This window comes from Pteropus medius, unplaced genomic scaffold (assembly GCF_902729225.1).
Source record: "Pteropus medius unplaced genomic scaffold, Ma_sr-lr_union100, whole genome shotgun sequence".
NCBI classification, from domain to species: Eukaryota; Metazoa; Chordata; class Mammalia; order Chiroptera; family Pteropodidae; genus Pteropus; species Pteropus medius.
Window position 1 is genome coordinate 502,969 of NW_024344197.1, and position 18,585 is coordinate 521,553.

The 18,585-nt window shown below is 33.0% G+C and overlaps 1 protein-coding gene across 2 annotated transcripts; it reads right to left on the minus strand.

The window, feature by feature from the left end:
• Positions 1-77: 77 nt before the first annotated feature.
• On the minus strand, positions 78-18,179 carry LOC120607115 (alkylated DNA repair protein alkB homolog 8-like). 2 transcript variants are annotated; one of them, XM_039868712.1, is made up of 6 exons: positions 17,898-18,179; positions 15,207-15,463; positions 8,668-8,817; positions 7,129-7,661; positions 4,980-5,037; positions 78-908 (listed from the first exon to the last, which is right to left on the minus strand). In XM_039868712.1, the coding sequence occupies exons 2-6, from the start codon at positions 15,435-15,437 to the stop codon at positions 837-839; spliced, it is 1,044 nt and encodes a 347-aa protein (XP_039724646.1). In that variant the 5' UTR covers positions 15,438-15,463; positions 17,898-18,179; the 3' UTR covers positions 78-836. The 2 variants fall into 2 exon arrangements, with proteins under 2 accessions (XP_039724646.1, XP_039724645.1); XM_039868711.1 differs by having other exon boundaries at positions 78-955.
• Between the last annotated feature and the right edge of the window lie 406 nt (positions 18,180-18,585).

Here is an 18,585-nt window from a genome sequence, read left to right on the forward strand (position 1 = left end):
CACACACACACACACACACACAATTAGAAAAGATAAACACTAGAGTGCTCTCAAGGATACAATTAGGGCAGGGATGGTGAAGGAATAAGCTGGTATTTATTGGACATCTATTATGTAATAAGTGCTATGCTTGATATTTCACATGCTATCATACATAATCTACCCAACAACTTGCACAGTAGGTATAATTATCCTCTCTTTACAGATACATATTTCCCCCAAGTTCCCATAGCTAGTGAGTAGTGAAGTTGAATTTTAAATCCATGTTTGACTTGAAAATGCTTTATTCTAATTTGCTTCAGGTCAGAAGTACATTAAGTAAGAGTGTTTAGCAAGGCAAATGCTAAAAAAATAAGCAGGCATAGTTGCGATCATACTCTGCTAAATACAACTAATTTTCAAAAATTTAGTTATAATTCTTAAAGCATATAAAATATGATTTAGGTCATCATAGCTCCACTATTTCTTACACTTTTGTCTTATCCAGTGCTTATTTGAACAGATTATCTTCTGTACTGTAAACAAGGTTTTGAAGTCACATGTGGGGAGCTAATATTTCTAACCTAATAACCTCTACCCTTAGGCTCCAGATATTTTCATTCAAAAGCTGATCAGACAGTAGAGGGAGGAGTGAAGAATTATGATACACACTACATCATGGTCATGTACCAGCCCTTATTAAAACTTAAGATTCTTTCTCTCACTAAAAAATAATTCTTCCAAATTATATAGTCTTGTCTGAGAGAATTGGAAGTCATATCTTATATTCTCTCTTCCTTTATGGGAATTATTTTATGGCAAAATCAAGACTTCTATTAGAGAAGGCCAGCAATATTTTACCTAGAAGTTTCCTCTTCAGCTTCAAGGGAAGACAAATGACTCAGATATAGCCAGGCATCAGGAAGCAGCTGGAAATGAGTAGTGTAGAGAGAAGTAATACATTCTCTGTCCACTTCTATAAGTAGAAAACATTCAGTAAGTTGACTTAACACCCTGACAAGAGGAATGGATTTACTGCTTAGTAAATTCTTGATTGACAGCCAAGGTTGAGATTTCAAAGCAGAAAAGCAATGAAGGGAATAATGCAAAGAAAGAATTTTTCTCATTTTTTTTTTTAAATGTCAAGGACTAGAAAAATATTCAAAGTAGCAAAAAGAAGAAATAATACATTTTAAGAATTTTTATCTTTATAATCAGTCCACATGGCTTATGGCTTTACCTATCATCTCAGTTCTCAAACATAATATTCACACATATTTAGGAACTGGCTAAGATTATAATTCTTTAATATATAAGCAGTATCTTATTTTCCTCAATAGATTTGTTATAGAAAACCTGCATAATTGGATTGCCATTTCAAGTAATCCTACTGCAAATATTTATGAAAAAAAATTTTTAATTGAATAATAAATCTTTTTCAAACAAGTGTTAGTCTTGAAAAATAGATACATGAGAATCTATCCAGTCTTATTGATTGTATTTTGCAATTACAAAAAATCACAGAATTTCTCCCTGGTCAACTCAGTCTGGCTAAAAATTTATCAATTTTATTAATCTCTCCAAGAACATGCTTTTGGTTTCATTGATTTTTCTCTGTTGTTTTTGTTTTATATTTCATTGATTTCTGCTCTGATCTTTGTTTCCTTTCTTCTGCCTACTTTGCATTTCATTTGCTCTTTTTCTAGTTACTTAAGAAGAAAGTCGAGGTCCTTGGATTTGAGAACTTTCTTCTTTTCTACCACAGGCATTTAGTGCTATTAGTTTTTCCCTGAGTACTACTCTAGCAGTGTGTTGGGAGTCTCCAAGCCCACAGGTTCAGTGATTCACTAGGATTCACAGGACTCAGCATATAGTGATACCTAATGCTATGGTTTATTACAGCAGGAGGACAGCACAATCAGCTAAGGAGTATATGGTATGAAGTCCAGAAGAAACCAAGCACAAGCTTCCAAAAGTCTTCTCCCTGTGGAGTCACAGAGGACATGCCTAATTCTCCCAGCAAGAAGTTATATCAAAAAGTGTAAAATGTTTTCATCCAGGGAAGTTGGTGAGAGACAGTCCCCATGTAGGCATCCTCTGCCTGACATGCATTCAAATTCCAGACTTCCAGAAGGAAAGCAGGTGTTCGGCATAAACCATAAGGTCTACATAAACAGTTTAGAAACAGCGAGCCACTCTTATCAGTTAGGGTGATGGGAACTGCCCAAAATCCAAGTTTCCAGATCTATAGGTTATTATCCTGAATCTATAGGTTATTTATATTCAAAATTATTGAGGATTTTTCCAGAGATCTTTTTGTTATTAATTTCTAATTTATTTTCATTGTGGCCAGAGAGCATATTTTGTATGACTTTAATCTTTTTAAATATATTGTCTTGTTTTATGACCCAGAAAGAATGTTCAGTAAATGTTCCTGTGTACTTAATAAAAATGTGTACTCTGCTATTTTTGGCTAGAATGTTCTATAAATGCCAGTAATATTAAGTTGATTGATTGTGTCATTCAAGTCTACTATTATCGTTACTGATTTTATTCAAGTCTACTATTATCGTTACTGATTTTCTATGTATTTGTTCTTGAAGATTATTGAAATCTCCAACTCTAACTGTGTATTTGTCTACTTTTCCTGCAGTTACACCAGTTTTTGCTTCGTGTAGTTTGAAGCGGTTAATTGTATAAAAGAACAAAGTTGGAGGCCTTACACTACCTGATTCCAAGACTTATTAAGCTACAGTAACAAAATAGGTTGGTATTGGTATAGAAACAGATATGTAGATCAAAGAAAAAAAAAACACCTATGCAGAAATATATCAACATATATATGCTCAACAGATTTTCCACAAAGGTGTTAAGAAATTCATTTGGAAAAAATAATCTTTTCAAAATGATGCTTGAACAACTGGATAGTCACATGCAAAAAAGTGAAACAACCTTTACAACATCTCATATACAAAAATTAATTTGAAACAGATCACAGACCAAAATATATTAAAGGCTAAAACTAATGACAATATAAGAGAAAATCTTAGTGATCTTTAGGCAAAATTTTCTTAAAATAGGTCACAAAAAGCACAATCTTTTAAAATTAAAAAAAAAATTGATAAACTACACTTCATCAAAAATCTTAAAAGTTGGGTCTTCAAAAGACATTGCTAAGAAAATAAAAAGGCAAGCCACAGATTGGGAGAAAATATTTGTAAAACATATATGAGAAAGCACTTTTATCCAGAAAAAATATAACTAGTATAACTCATTAAAAAGATAACTCAATTTTTAAAACTTAACAAAAGAATTGAACTGACACTTCATCAGTGTATACAAATAGCAAATAAGCATATGTAAAAAAGCCTAAAACCACAGGTGTTTAGAGAAATGCAAATTAAAAATGCAGAAAAATACCATTACACATACATTAGAAGGCTAATATTAAAAAAAACTGATAATACCAAGTGTTAGCAAGGATGTGGAGTCACTGGAACTCTCAAACGTTGTTGATAGGAATGCAAACTGGTACAGTCACTTTGGAAAACAGTTTGGTAGTGTCATATGGTAAGTTATAAATATACACTTACCATATGATCCAGCAATTCAACTCAGAGATGTATACCCAGGAGAAATGAAAACATGTAGATACAAAGACATGTTCCTAAATGTCATAGCAGCTTTTTAAAAAATTATTAGTTCTAACCTGGAAACAATCTGAATGTTTATCATCTGGTGATTGGCTAAACAGATTGTGGTGTAGCTATGCAACAGACTACTCAGCAATAAAAAGGAACAAACTATTGATATATGCAAGAAATAGGCAAATCTTAAAAGTATTGTCTTGTGTGGAAAAATGAGACATAAAAGTCTACAAAGTATATGATTCCATTTAACTGAAATTCTAGAAAAGGTAAAAATATAGTGATAGAAAGCAGATTAGTCTTTGCCACGAGGAGGAAACTGATTGCAAAAGGGCAGGAGGAAACTTTCTGGAGTGATGGAAATCTTCTTGATTGTGGTGATAAGTACATGACTCTATGTATTTGTCAAAACTCATTAAATTATACACTTAAAATTGGTGAATGTTGTATGTGAATTATACCTCATATAAACTTATATAAAAATATATTTAAAACATTTACCTGTGTATTATTTCAGAACTTTCTTTTACAAATTGCTTTAAATTTGAAGTTTATATTACACATATATAAAGGTATATAAATCTTACATGTAGAGCTCGGTGGATTATCACAAAGCAAACACCTATGTAAGCACTATCCAGAGAAAGAAAGAATGCTGTGAAAACCACAGAAGACCAACTCATCCCCTCCTTTCAAAAATTTATGCACATAAGTGGTCCGAGTGGTATCAGCTTGACCTCCAGAGGGGCTAGAGACTAAAAGTCAGACACATGGGTGGTCAACCGTATCTATGTGATTGAATTCCCCAATAAAAACTAAATACTAAAGCTCAGGTAAGTTTCACTGGTTGGCAACAAACCATGTGTACTGTCATACATTGTTGCTGAAAGATGTCAGGTCTGTCCACAATTTCACTGGCAGAGGACAACTGAAAGCTCCATGTGTAGAACACTCCTAGATGGGGCTCCAAGCACCTCTTCACTTGGCTGACTAACCTGTACCCCTTTGCTGTAATAAACTGTGACCATGAGTATAACAATTCAGTGAGTTCTGTGAACCCTTCTAGCAAATTATTGAATCTGAGAGTTATCTTGGGAACCCTGAACTTGTACAGTTGCTGTCAGAAGTGAAGGTGTTGTTGGGGACTCCTCAACTTTGTAACTGGTGTCAGAGGTGAAAGTAGTCTTAGAGACACCTGAACTCTACAAAAATCATATAGTGTTATTTTGTGTATGGTTTATTTTATTCAGCATTATACTTCTGAGATGTGTTCATAATGTAGCTTATAAATATAGTTTATTCACTTTCATTGCTTCTCTAAGTAACATAATGAATTGACCATTATTTACTCACTCCACTGTTGATGGACATTGGGATTTTTTCCAGTTTTGTACTATTATTATTGATAGACCTAAAAAGAAAAATAAAGAAATCCACAATCATAGTGGGAAATTTTGATATATATGTTGCAACTGATAAGAACAGACCAAAAAAAAATTAGCAAGAACTTGGATTTTTATTACACAATTAACAAATTAGATCTGACATTGCTCAGTACTTAAAACTCCTATGAGCTTTCTTTGGGAGTAATACTAATACTTCCTAAATTCATACTATATTCTTATACTATTTTAAGAGCTCCAGAGGTATTATTTCAGTTAATTTGCATAACAACTTTTCTAATTTTATTGTTAAGAAAATTGAAGCATAGAAAAATTAAGGAATTTGTCCCAAGTCTTATAGCTAAAAATGGCAGATCTAGAATTTAACTTTAGAAAATCTGATTCAAAAGCCAAGAATTCCTATGCTATTTTTCAATATCTTCAATTTTCTATTTCTGAGTTAATTTTGATATTTGCATCTTCCTAGAAAATCATCTATTTCATCTAGATTTAAAAATTTATTAGCATGAGTTGAACTTCAAATTGTGATGTAAAGTCCTAGAATTTGTGTCAGAAATAAAACTATTTTTAGCCCTATATTTTTTCTTCCTATATCATAAACTTTATATTAACTCATCTGGAGGGAACAATTATAATCTTGTACTGAAATAGCATGACAAAAATAATCATTGTCTCATCTATAAAACTATTATTGATCACTACAGGTTTCTGAAAGCTCGATGCCTGAAGGTAAGCATCACTAACATTTAGTAACAAGATATATAATGGTTCTAGGCAGCTATCATTCACAGAAACAAAAATCAATTTTTCTTTAAGTAATCTTAAGCATTACTACTACAAAGCAATGCATGCTGGGAGTAAAGTATTTTAAAAAATAACATTTTCCCTTCTGCATGATACTTTGACCTATGGTTAACTTTCTACCTTTGTTCTCCTTGGAAATTTGACCTAAGTGGTAAGTTAACTGGTAACTATGAAACATTTGTACGTAAAAAATGACCCCTGAATGCACCTGGACTGGAACAAACTATGAATAGACTAGAAATACCCAACAATAACACCATACTTTTGGCTGTAAGGGCTTAATTAGATCTGAATGACAATTCCAACTTTTTTATTTAAATAAAGGAGTTAAAAGAGCATATTTGGGTTGCTTTTAGCACCTAGATCAATGCATTAGGAATACTATTTAGCTCTTGGTAATAAACTACAGTCAGGATGAGCAGTTATTCAGCCCCTTAAAAATAACCTTTTGTTGCAAGGTAAAACCCCACTCCTGTTTTATTTTTTTATTTTTCATGGCATTTATCACTATCTGCCCCGTAGCATCTATTTATTTATTTGCTTATGATCTGTCTTCCCATCTAGAATATAAGCTCCATGAGGGCAAGGACTTTGTTCTTTGTTGGGCACCGCTTCCCTCCAGTACTTCAAATAATAACTGGTACCTAGTAGGCGTTCAATAAGTATTTGTTGGATGAAGTTCCTACTAACGTATGGGCGTTATCTGATTGACTAAAATTTTACTGAGTACCTACTATGTGTCAAGTCCTATGATAGTAAGGTTTGATCAAAGAGTGGTTATTGTTCATGATTTTATGGAGATAACAATCACAGATAAAAATTTCAGATAGTTTTCTGCTGAACAGGAATTTTTTTTATTAAAATGCTTCACTCTGTGTGTGTGTGTGTGTGTGTGTAGTAATGAAGTAAGATTACTTCACTACAACTCTGCATAATTTAACTCATTTAATACTATTTTATAACAAAAGTTTACCTTCGAAATGCTGTACTCTCACCCCAGGATCCCAAATACTTCATGAATTACTTCAATCACTAAAAAACCATCCCTGTTCCTCCCTAAAGGAGAAGCCTACATTTATGGATAAAAAGAGGTCAGCAATAATAGTACACTAAATGTTTCATAACTAATTTCTACTTCCAAATTTCTCTCAGGCGCACTCCTTTAATATTTTTCCACAGATTTTCTCTTTGTCTAAAAAGACAGTTAATGTAGTCTTTAAAAAATAAAAAGCTGAGCATTTCTTCCCTATATATATGTTCACAGAGATAATCAGACTTTTTGAAGAATCACACACCAGTTTCCCTGATCGTAGTAGCTTTGTAGAATACTGACATTATTCAAAGTCTGACAAGCAGCTTCCAATTCTCCCTCACAGAACACATGGTAGTAACGATGAAACACAGGACTTGGGTCATGGGATTCTACTGGACCAAATGGCTCAGTAGGTTTGTCTTTACCAGGGTTTCCTTTAAGGTGCCAAGGAACCAGTAAGTCTTGAGAATGAAAAGAAGTCCTGTTAGTGTGAATAGGCAGCTTGGAATTAGTAACTTTCCTTGAATTACAACCTCCCTTCTGAAAATCATTAACAGAGGGGGCAGAACATGCTGAATCTTGATTGCCTACATCAAGCATTTGCTCCACAAGCAATCCTTGCACTGATGTATCATTGCTGATGTCCTCTTTCCTTCCTTGGCTAAGTCTGTTTTCTCTGAGATACTTGGACTTCTTCTTATTGTATTCTTGTTCCAGTGCCCAGACATATATAAGTGCCTTCCCACCAGGACGCAGGAGTCGAACAAGTTCTTGGAGAGATGCCATTCTACGCTCCTAGCAAAAAACATGTTGCCATTTATCAACCAGGAGGAGATACAAAGAGAAAACAGAAAAATATAACTGAGTATAGAACTGTTTTCAATTAAGATGAACAGTGCAGAAAAATCTAACAAAATGTCTTATATAACACAAAAAAGGAAAAAAGAGGGAAGGGGATTTTTTCTGTGATTGAGGGGTTAAAAAAAGTATTAAAGGAATAGAGAAAAAAAATTTTATTTCTGTTAATAAAACAGAGGCACAGAGAGTTTTCCATTTTGTTTCATTCTGAATTCAGTTAAGGTCATAAGGCATACTGAAACTGCAGATGACTCTAGCACAGGGTGATCTATAAGGTTATTGCTCAGATCAGGGGAGAAGTCACTGACACCCAGAAAAAATAAGATTTTTTTCTATAAGAAACATATAAAATTCATTTATTTTAAAATTAAGAACATATATGACTGATTAAAGATGTTAGTAACTTTAGATAAAGATATTAGTAACTTTAATTAGTAATTAAAGAAATTAGAAGTAGATACTACTACCAGCTTAGCACCTAAGTTTTGAAAAAAGGATAGGAAAAGAGGAAAAATAGAATGAGAAGGAAGTGAGATCCAGGTGTCAGGGATGAGAGTGAGAGTTGAGAAATAAAGATAAGAAACAGAAACAGAGAAGAGGCTCAGAGGCTGAGGAGAGAGTATACCCAAGAAGCACAGGGCTAATGATCTCTTAAAGTCTCTTACAGCTAAAATTTAAAGATGAGCAAGACTCAAGGTAGGAAAAAGGCAGAAACATGCAGCAATAAAAACATGGAGTCCCATCAGGCTTCTGTTTAGGTACAACTCCCAAATAACTCATCTCCATTCCACATACTCTCTTAACAAATGGGGCAAATTATATGACAAGAAAGGAGAATGGAAATGAAAGAAAAGCTAACACAGGGTCCAAACCAGTAAAGTCTATGAACACTTCCTGCTACTTTAGTTACAAGTTCTTAAAAAAAGAAAAAGAAAACACTTACTGCTGTAGCAAAATGATGAATAACAGCAATGGAGATGCAAGCATCACAAGACCCACTGCGGATTGGTACTGCCAATGCATCACAGACAAAGGCCTGAAATTGCCTCTCTCTACAAATGTCCACAAGCTTTTGGCTACGATCACAACCAATCTATAACAGAGAATGAAAAATTTTCATAACATCTTGTTTAAATGTCATGAGAAATTAAGGTTTATTCCTTATCATAGAGTTAAGATAGATTTCATATTCATTGTGAAATTGTCTAAGATCATATTATCAGTTCTTACAGTCAGTACAAAGTCAGAAAATACAATTTACAGGGCAACATTTATTACCTTAAGAAGTATCAAACAAAACTTGAATTAGTGAGTAGAAACAAATAACCACAATAAAAATTACCATGGTGAAAATGGGAGGTCCTATTGGCATCTAATTGATCATCATTTAGAATCTAGATCTTTTTGTAATATTGCACTTAAAAATGTAAATTATCCCATAAACATAAACACATAGTCTTTTGGGGAGGAACCACAAATAAGAGAACCTAAGGTATCTCTCATTACTATAATCTGATGGCCCGGGTAACAGGAAAATAGCTTTTTTTCTTGCTTCTTTGTACTTTTCAATGTATTATTTGTACAATCAGAAAGTAAAATCCCCAAACAATAAAAAGTAAAGTATTTTTTTCCCATTTTTAAAGTTATTGATTCTTGTTCTGCTAAACACTAACCTAGATATATTAACAATAAAGTGCTGAATTCAAAGTTTGTAAAGTGTGATATTTAATTAAACCTTTTAGTATAACTAAACCATCCTATGGGAATGAAAACACTGAAGGCAGCTAGCAGCACCCTTTCATCTCCCCAAGCAAGTGAGGCCTAACATGCTTTGTGCACGTTCTGTGTGAAGTGTTTGGGGTTGGGACTTCCTATTTTCCCTCTAGTTTTTCGTTGCTTTTGTACAGCTTTGCTGTTTAGTTCTAAGAATGGCGTGTGTGTGTGTGTGTGTGTGTGTGTGTAGAGCACACATGTATGCACATAATGTGTATATGTAAACTGAGGAAAGAATGAGAGAGTTTAAAAAATATTAAATCATTAATTATTATCCCAAATGTTCATTATTAACCCATTATCTACAACGAAGATATGTACGAGTAGATTTCATCAAATAGAAGTACCACCTCAAGCTTATATTTACTCATTTGAATTTTTGATATAGTGAACATTGATCATTTGGGTTTCCTCAATCCATCTGAGAATAAAGAATATGAATATTCATGTCAAAACAATTCTGAGTTAAGTAATGATAGTCATGATAGTCATGACTTAATATGATAGTCATACTTGATAGTCATAAGTAAGCCATGATAGTCATACTTAATATGATTTGCTCAATTTCTAATTATTATTGAACAGTTTCTATATTCTATCCCAGAGCTGCACTAATTTAGAGGTATAACAGGATACCAAGCTAGAGGTAAAGTATAGCAATTTCCCTTTAACATAGTTTAAGATGGGAAAGTACTAAGGGCTCATTAATAACAACAGTGGTATGATTCCCAACTAATTACTCCCTTTGCCTGTGTGAGATACATAAACTTTTATTTAATTCCATCTATATTCTATGTCACTGGGCCAAAAGTCACAATGTCAAGATAACAACACCACTCAAGTAACACGCATATTGTATTTTGGTGCTAGCCAGCTTTTGTTGTTACAATAAAAGTCAGGGCATGGAATGAGAAGTTTCAAGTATGCCCAATTCTGACAGATTACTATACCTTGCTGAAAGTCAACAGGAAGAAATCCAACTTGCCTATAAAACAAATCCGCAGAAATACAGTTCAATAGTTACTCAGAAAAGGAAAGTTACTATCTGAGAACCACAGATAAAACAGAGCAAGAACAGCTGCCAAACAAAATCAGAGTAAATGTCCTTTTCCTTCCTGCCAGGCTCTTAGAGTTATTTATACAGAGCACTTGTTTTCACCAAGACAGCAGGGACAACTCTAGTCATAAAGTACCAGGTCTCATGTAGGCTCCCAACTGACCAATGACCTGGCTCAGTACTTTCAACTTCCACTTATTTTGCCTGAGCCTCCCATATACTATACAGATCCTCACTAATTATTTCCTCCTCCCTTTTTATTTTTGAATTCCCCTAAGTTTTTATACTGAGGGTAGTATCAAGTATTTGAAATTCTCTCTAATAGTATTGCATAATATCAATAACAGGACAGAAAAAGGATTATTTATAAATACTCACAGATATTAAAAGACTCAGATAAAGCTATACATACTGCTGTGTGTTAGATGGAGATCAATGACATAAAAACATATTGGTTGGGCTTAAAATACTTATAATCCTATATAGTTATAAATCTTCAACAAAGCATAGCATGTAATTTTCTGGAAATATAGGTAAAAATAAAACAATATTCAAACAAGTTATCAAAGGTAAAAACTAAAACAAGTTTCCATTTTTCTCCAATTAAAGTATCAAAAAATTTAAAAAACAAAGTATACCACAGTGATAACGATGTGATAAAATTTACTCTCATAAAGTGTCAATGATAGTACAAGTTGCCTCAACCAACATAAAAGGGCAATTTGTCAAACCATTTTTTAAGGAAGATAAAAATGTTCACTACTTTTGAGCTAATAATTATTCTTCTAAAAATTTATCCTAAGAAAATAGTTCCAAATATAGAAAAAACTAAACAGGCTAATAAAATTTCCTTTCACTGAGCATTCACTATGTATTATAGTAGATTCTTCGTATTAACTTTCATAACACACCTTGAGGTACGTATTATTACCACCACTTTACAGATGAAGAAACTTCGTCTCAAAGAAGATAAAGTATTTGCCTCAAGTTGAACAGTAGTTAAATGGTGAAGCAGGGATTTAAACCAAGGTCTTTCTCACTCCAACAATCCATGTTCTTCCTTTTTGTCACATTGTTTCTCAATATACATGTTGATTACAGTGTTATTTATAATAGCTCCAAACTGAGCACAAGCAAATGTCAAGTAACATCAATCTCTTAGAAGATTATAAAGTCTAGGAACTATATATATAAAACTACATATCAAAATGGAAATATTAAGTGATATAAATGAATTATCAAATTGTACGTACACTCGTAAGGATATAAAAATTTCATAGGAAAAATACTGGAAATACATTCCTCATAATAAACTGGTTTATTAGGGTATTAGGATTATAAGTAAATACCTTATAATCCTAATATTTTCTGAATTATGGCTATATTATTTTTATTTCTTAAAAATAAACATTTTTAAAACTATTAAGGATATGCAATTATAGAAAAATCAGACTGGCAGCATACAGTCGAAAGCATAGAGAAATAGGAAAAAGTAATAAAGTACGAAGAGCACAATCTAGAGCAAAATCTAGATTTGGATTCTGGCTTCAGCAATAACTAGCTGAACAACCTAGGAAAGCTACTTAATATCTCGGAGCTTCTTATTCTTCATCATAAAAATACCTACTTCTCAGGGTTAATATGAGAATCAAATAAAAACGATGTATAATAAATACTTCATTAACCATAGAAGTGCTATGCAAATGTTAATTAGTAGTAGTATATAGAAGAAGGGATGGGCAAAAACTCTTGTCCTGGATTCTAGATATGAAGAGGCATCCATGTATCCTAAAGGTACCTCACTCTGAGTTAAGGCCCACCCATTTTGAGGTTGCACATTTCCTTCAAGGTTGCAGAACACAGCACTGCATATATTCTGTTTTCATGTAAGAAATTGAAGGTGAATTCACAGTTTTGCCCTTCACCATTCAACGAACCACTAATAAGCTTCTATTATGTGCCAAGGGAGTGAACAACAACAACAAAAACATGATTCTTATAATGTGTGAGTTTACAACCTGGTGTTCTCTGTCACTGCAGCTAGCCTTTAAAGTTTCTCTTAGCATGGCACCATAGCGCATGGACTCTGGAGTTGGAGACAAGATTCTAATGTTTGCCCTGATACCACTTAACCCTGGGCACGTCAGACCCGACTGTGCATCAGCTTTCCCACTTGTAAAATGGAGACACTAATACCAATCTAACAGACCATATCTGTGAAAAAACACAGCACAGAATTCTGCACACAGCAAGTACTGGGCATTGTTAGTTTCCTTTCTGTTCTTTCTTTTACTGGGCTGGTCAATCGTTTAAAAAAAAATGTACAGAAGAGGCCTGCATAAACATACCTCCAATTCTTACAAATAGACTCCAGGCATTATCATTATATTTATAACCCTAACTACCTATAGCAACCAAGAATGTCCATACCATGTACTAAGTAATTATTTATCTAAGAAACACATTTGGAATGAATGTACTTTGAGATCAATGCATAGAACAATCATTTAGAGAATAAGGCAGGCCATGCTCTGGGTATGTACATCTCATCTGTTATAGGTACTATTACAAAGGCAATAAGTCTCTTGAAGGTATAAAATCTTTGCTTATAAAATTTAACACTGAAAATAAAGCTAACAGCTAGCTGATAGAAATGAAGAGTAACTGAAGTAGTCTAAAAAAGAAATGGTTCTTAGCCAGAATGTAAAAATTTGAAATTCAAGAAAAGAGCAAGCTCAGGCACGGTTGAGATCAGATAAGAACAAAATCATCACATACATTTCTTACAGAAATGAAAAGCCGTTCATAAAACTATTTCCATGAAAGCCCAAGCTGGTATTTTAAAAATGCATTTTGTTAAGGAAATTATAGGTAAAGTGATATTAGTAATTTTTTAGATTGTGGGACTTTCCTACACTTGAAGATCTACAATGACTGTCTCAGGTTATGTTCCCCCATGAATGTCAAAAATGCACATATTTTCATGTTCAAAGATGGCTGCTCAAAATACACTAAAGTGTCATTTTTCCATTCAGGTTAGAGCCTCAGCAGCTTAAAGAAGCAGATATCCCTTTTATCATAAATAATTCCATTTCTGGTATAATGAAAACCAGAACTACAATGAGACAAGTTGTTTTCATTCATTCATTGAACCAACACTTACTGAGTCTTCCCTAGAGATCAGATGAAGATAGTAGGCTCCAAAAATAACAGTTAGGAAGGAATACATGCATATTGCTACTGATAAAATGAATGTAGATAATGGAGAGTGAGTGTGCTTGTGATTTTCCAATCCATCTAAATATATTCCTTCTTGAATCAGCTTCCTTCAGAACTTTGGTTGTTACTTATTTATCAAGTAATCATTTTTCTCAATTGTAATGAGAAAATGTTATTATTTTGACTTAAGTCAGTGATGTTGACTTCAACTTAGTTTCACTGTCATAAATGATACTTAACTAGATAAAGCCAAGGGTTATCATCAAGAAAGTACAAAAGCAGAGCTTACTGAGAAACATTTTTGTACAGTAACTTAAACCACCAGAAGATATCACCTTGTTTTGAACTATGCTTAGAATTGTGATTTTAAGTGACACATCAAAAACCTATTTCTTTTTCAACATGGCTCATTAGATCTTATTCCTTAAAAACTAAAATTTAATTATAAGCATGTCAATGTATGTCTTATCTTGATGAAAAGCTATTCTTTTTTCTGAATGCGCAAACTCTACCTTTCCTCAACTGCAATCGTAACTTTCTTCATATAAGTACACAACATCTAAAACGAGGTAAAAATAAATTATAAGCCATCTGACATACCACAATAGCCCATGAATGTAGACTGCTCTCATTCTCCTTACCTACTCCTCTTCTCTAGTCTTTCTTCTCTAATCTCGAGAAAGGGAAGCTCCAGTCCTTACAGAGCAGTGCTGACATGAGTATGTACAACAATGCACCAGTACAGAGAGAACGTCCTACTTCCTAGCACAGCAGGAAAAAAGAGTGAGTGGTCCATAGAAAAGAAAATTATAGCAACTCAAAACAAAAACTCTGGCATCAGACAAGAAGGTTCAAATCCTGGGTCTCACACTATAAATTTGGTCAAATTTTTTAATCTGCTTTAGCCTTAGTTTCTTCAAAAGTAAGACAACGATAAATAGTAAACTTTTTTTTTTCTCTACTATGAATAAAAGAACACTAGGTTTGGCGTCAGAAGACATGGGTTCAAGTTTCACTTATGTTCCCTAATTATATATCAAGAAAGTAATATAACCTCTGTGAATCTCAATTTCTTCATTTATAAAAGATGGATGACAATATCTGCTTTATCTTTCTCATACCTAAGAGGATCTAAGCAAAAAAAATGGTTTCTATAAAAATTCCTTCTACTGTGAAAAGAATTTTTATAAATATAAGATAGTTTTACTGATAAAATAACCTCAGAAAGCAAAATCTAAAGGAAGGAAACAAAATACAAACAATGGCATGCCCATAAATTTCCAGGGGAAAAAAAAAAAAAGAGAGTGTTCATAACTTTTGAATTTGTTGGTTATAACTGTTCTATAGTCTTACAAAACTATCATTATATCATGAGGAAGAAGGTGATAATAACTCTTACAATACAGTAGAAAGCCAGAAGCAACATTACTTGCCATATATAACTCCTTATTGATGCCAAGATACTTTCCATTTCCACATCCGATATCGGCCACTAATGAACCGCTTGGCAAAGCTTTCAAAAACTCCACAATGCGTGGCCAAGCGCTATGTCTTGTGCTACTGAAGTGCCCAGCAATCTCTTCATAAACTCGATGGACATATTCTTGCTCCAGTTGTGCGGCTTCTTTATCACTCTCTGGAAATGATGGGGGAGGCTCCTTCATCTGGCTGTCACAGACTAAAGGGTAACCTAATGAAAAAATAAGGCAATTTTAACCTTTTATTTTCATAAGGTCTCATGATTTCTTAAAAGAAAAAGCAAATAAATCTAAATTGGGTGACTAGGGACAAGTAGGCTCTGATTTATCAGTTTTAAAAAAATAGCTCTTACCTAGCAAGTTCAATTATACCTGTGATGGATCTACAATAAAAGGAAGGTGGGAAATCCATTTGCGACAAAACATGACTGCAATTCTGCATGCCTTATAATGAGGATGCCTGTTTCATCTTGGGATTAAGGGTCATCTTATTCAGGAAAGCATCTTGATGGGCCTGGCCTAACCAGAAAAAATTTAGCTAAATTAATAAGATTTAGGGTTTTACTCTTGGTGAGTGAAGGGGATAGGAGCTGTGGGGGGCACCAGGACTCTCATAAGAGCAAGACCTAGAAGCAAAATGTCATTTGATAATAATCACAGAATTTAATGAATACCTTTTGAAGCAGTTTATATGTATTGTCTCACTTCTCAAAGTAACACTACAAGATAGGTACTAATTATACTCATTTTACAGATGAGGAAACTGAAGCACAGAACACTAAACAATACCAAAGTGACAAAGTCACAGAGCCAAGATTTAAACCCAAGCAGTGGAGACTCCAGAGCCCACATTCTCAATGACTAAACTGCTGCCTCCTTCAACAGAATGAGCAATTCCTAAGCAGAACACCACCAAGTAATGAAGATGACAGAGGAAATTTAGGACACAATGTCTCAAATTAATTTTTCTGTTCCTTGTTCTCTGAAATAATGCCTCCTACTCATTTTAAATCCTTTTCTGTTCTCTGCTATGCTATATTCCCGTCTGTCTTCAGCCAAAGTTTGTGACACATATCTTTTCATGAGTAGTATTAAAGAACAAAAGGAACAGTGTTCCCAGAGAAACCACAGACAAGACTAAAACAATAATTAGAAATAGAATTGGGCTACAGCATTGATGGCTTCAGAAACTTTTCCTAAATATAACTAGACTATGTCAAATCTTGAGAAAGCCCAGAATGGAGGTGGGAGCATCTAGTCCCTACTAATGTGTGAAATGAAGCTCTAAACATTTTAAGTGGACATTTAAGAAAAGGGTAGCCCCCTAAAACTTAAAGACTCTAAAATATACATGGTTACAATTTATTGCTTAAATCAGAATTACAACTACACTACAATATACATTACAATTATCCTATACTGGTCTTAGTAAACTTTTACTCTCTTGGAAATTATGAACGTCTAAATTATCTAAAGAGAGTAACAACTGTTATCACTTAAAAATAGATGATTTTGACCAAAAGTATCCAAAAGATGGCCTTAACTTTAAAAAAATCTATAAACTGAATATACAGAGCTTCTAATAGCATCCCTTCTACTTAATTAATGCCCATAACAAAGAAACATTTGCATAAGAAAACTAGCTTGTCTCTCCAACTAGACTCAGGTTCCTTAAGAACAAGAGCCATACTTTATTTTTCTGTACCTTGTAAAGTTACTGGCAGTATTAGACCAAATATTTAATAAACATCTTATAATCGATAAAAAAAAAGGAGGTTTTAAAGCCTCAATGACTCTTTTAGCAAGAGAAAAACCTATCTGAAGCTTCACTAACATCAATATATCAAATGTTAAAAAAAAATTTTTAATAAAAATTAAAAAAAGATATCAAATATAGAGATTTCAAGTTTTCTAACAGGATAACATCTTGTAGATATAATAAGGGTTTTTAATTTAAAATGTTTTTAAGATTATGACTAAATCCAAAAGCTATTGCTAGATATCACCCATGACTGAAACCCCCAGGACAGAAAAAACACTTTAGTATCACTGCCATTAAAAATGTTATTTATAAAATGAAAAGGGTTTTTATTCATCAAGTCTAAGAAATACAGGTCATGATATGTTGACAATTCAAAGTAGCATCCTCTTAACATGTTTTTGACTACTTATTTCCTTCTAGGTTTCCGAATTGATATAAAGCACTGTTTACCTCCCTAGAGTTATCTACTTACTGAAAACAAATTTGTTATCTCCAACTTCCCTGTTAGGTTAATGAGAAGTAATTTAGAAACTTGACAAGACTTTTTCAACAACATCTAGTTTTGTACAAGTGATATTTTAATGTCCTATCACAGTAACAGTAACTGTGGCTTCGATAAAAAAAATATTTATTTAGATTCAACTATGCTCAAGTATTATGTTTGGGGAAAATAAAGATGAATAAGATGCAGTCCCTGCCTTCAGGGAATATAAATTCTAATGGGGGTGCTTAAAGAAAGTATATGTAAGTATAATACCAGGCAAAATGTAGGAAATACCATTACAGAAGTTAAAAGAAAGCTCTCCTTAGTTCCAATGAGACTTTAAAAGATTTTCATACAAGATTTATTCTATTTTACAATAAAACCAATATTATATACTTACTACAGTTACAAGGTGTTTGCCTCACTTTCCTAAATGTAAACGATGTCCGTATTGCCCTCTTGTTTAAAGTTAAGTCTCCAACATCTTTGGTAATAATTCCACCTTTGTGACTCTGGGATGCTTGAACAGTATCGAATTTTCTGGGTGTGATTCTAAAAACAACAGTCAAATAATTTATTTAACACTGTATTCATAAAAATATTTCAGGTCCTTTAAAAACATTAAGGGAATTGAGTAAATCTAGAAGAATTTATTGTAAATATCTACTGGATTCTCTGAATTGTTAAGCATTGCAGAAAAAACAAAGAAATAGAAGTCTTTTTATCTTTTAAAAAGTTACCTTCAGGGTAATCACATTAAAAGAATGCACAGCTAACAAATTATTCAAGGGAGTAAAAATGGAATAATAACAAATATTTAAGTAATACCAATTCTAAAGAAAAAAAAAACAAGAAACAGATGTAGCAAAGAAAAAACAAATAGATGATAAATTTAAATTAAATGTCAGTAATTAGGTTAAATGTACAAGGACTAAAAAGTTAAAAACAAAGATTTTCAGATTTTATTTAAAAAAAAAAAATCCACTATATGCTGATTACAAAAGAAACATCTTAAATATAAGGACAGAGAATGGTTGAAAATAAAAAGATAGAACAACAGATTACGAAAAACAGGTACTTTACACATA

Excerpts from the sequence above, each read along its gene's own strand:
- LOC120607115 (XM_039868711.1), bottom strand. The coding sequence starts at position 15,437 with ATGAAGGAGCCTCCCCCATCATTTCCAGAGAGTGATAAAGAAGCCGCA. Across the intron at positions 5,038-7,128 it reads TACTACGATCAGGGAAACTG|GTCTATCAATAATAATAGTA; the intron begins GTGTGTGATTCT and ends TTTTCTTTTTAG. Across the intron at positions 956-4,979 it reads CAATGTCCATCAACAGTGGA|AAGTGGACAGAGAATGTATT; the intron begins GTGAGTAAATAA and ends TTCTACTTATAG.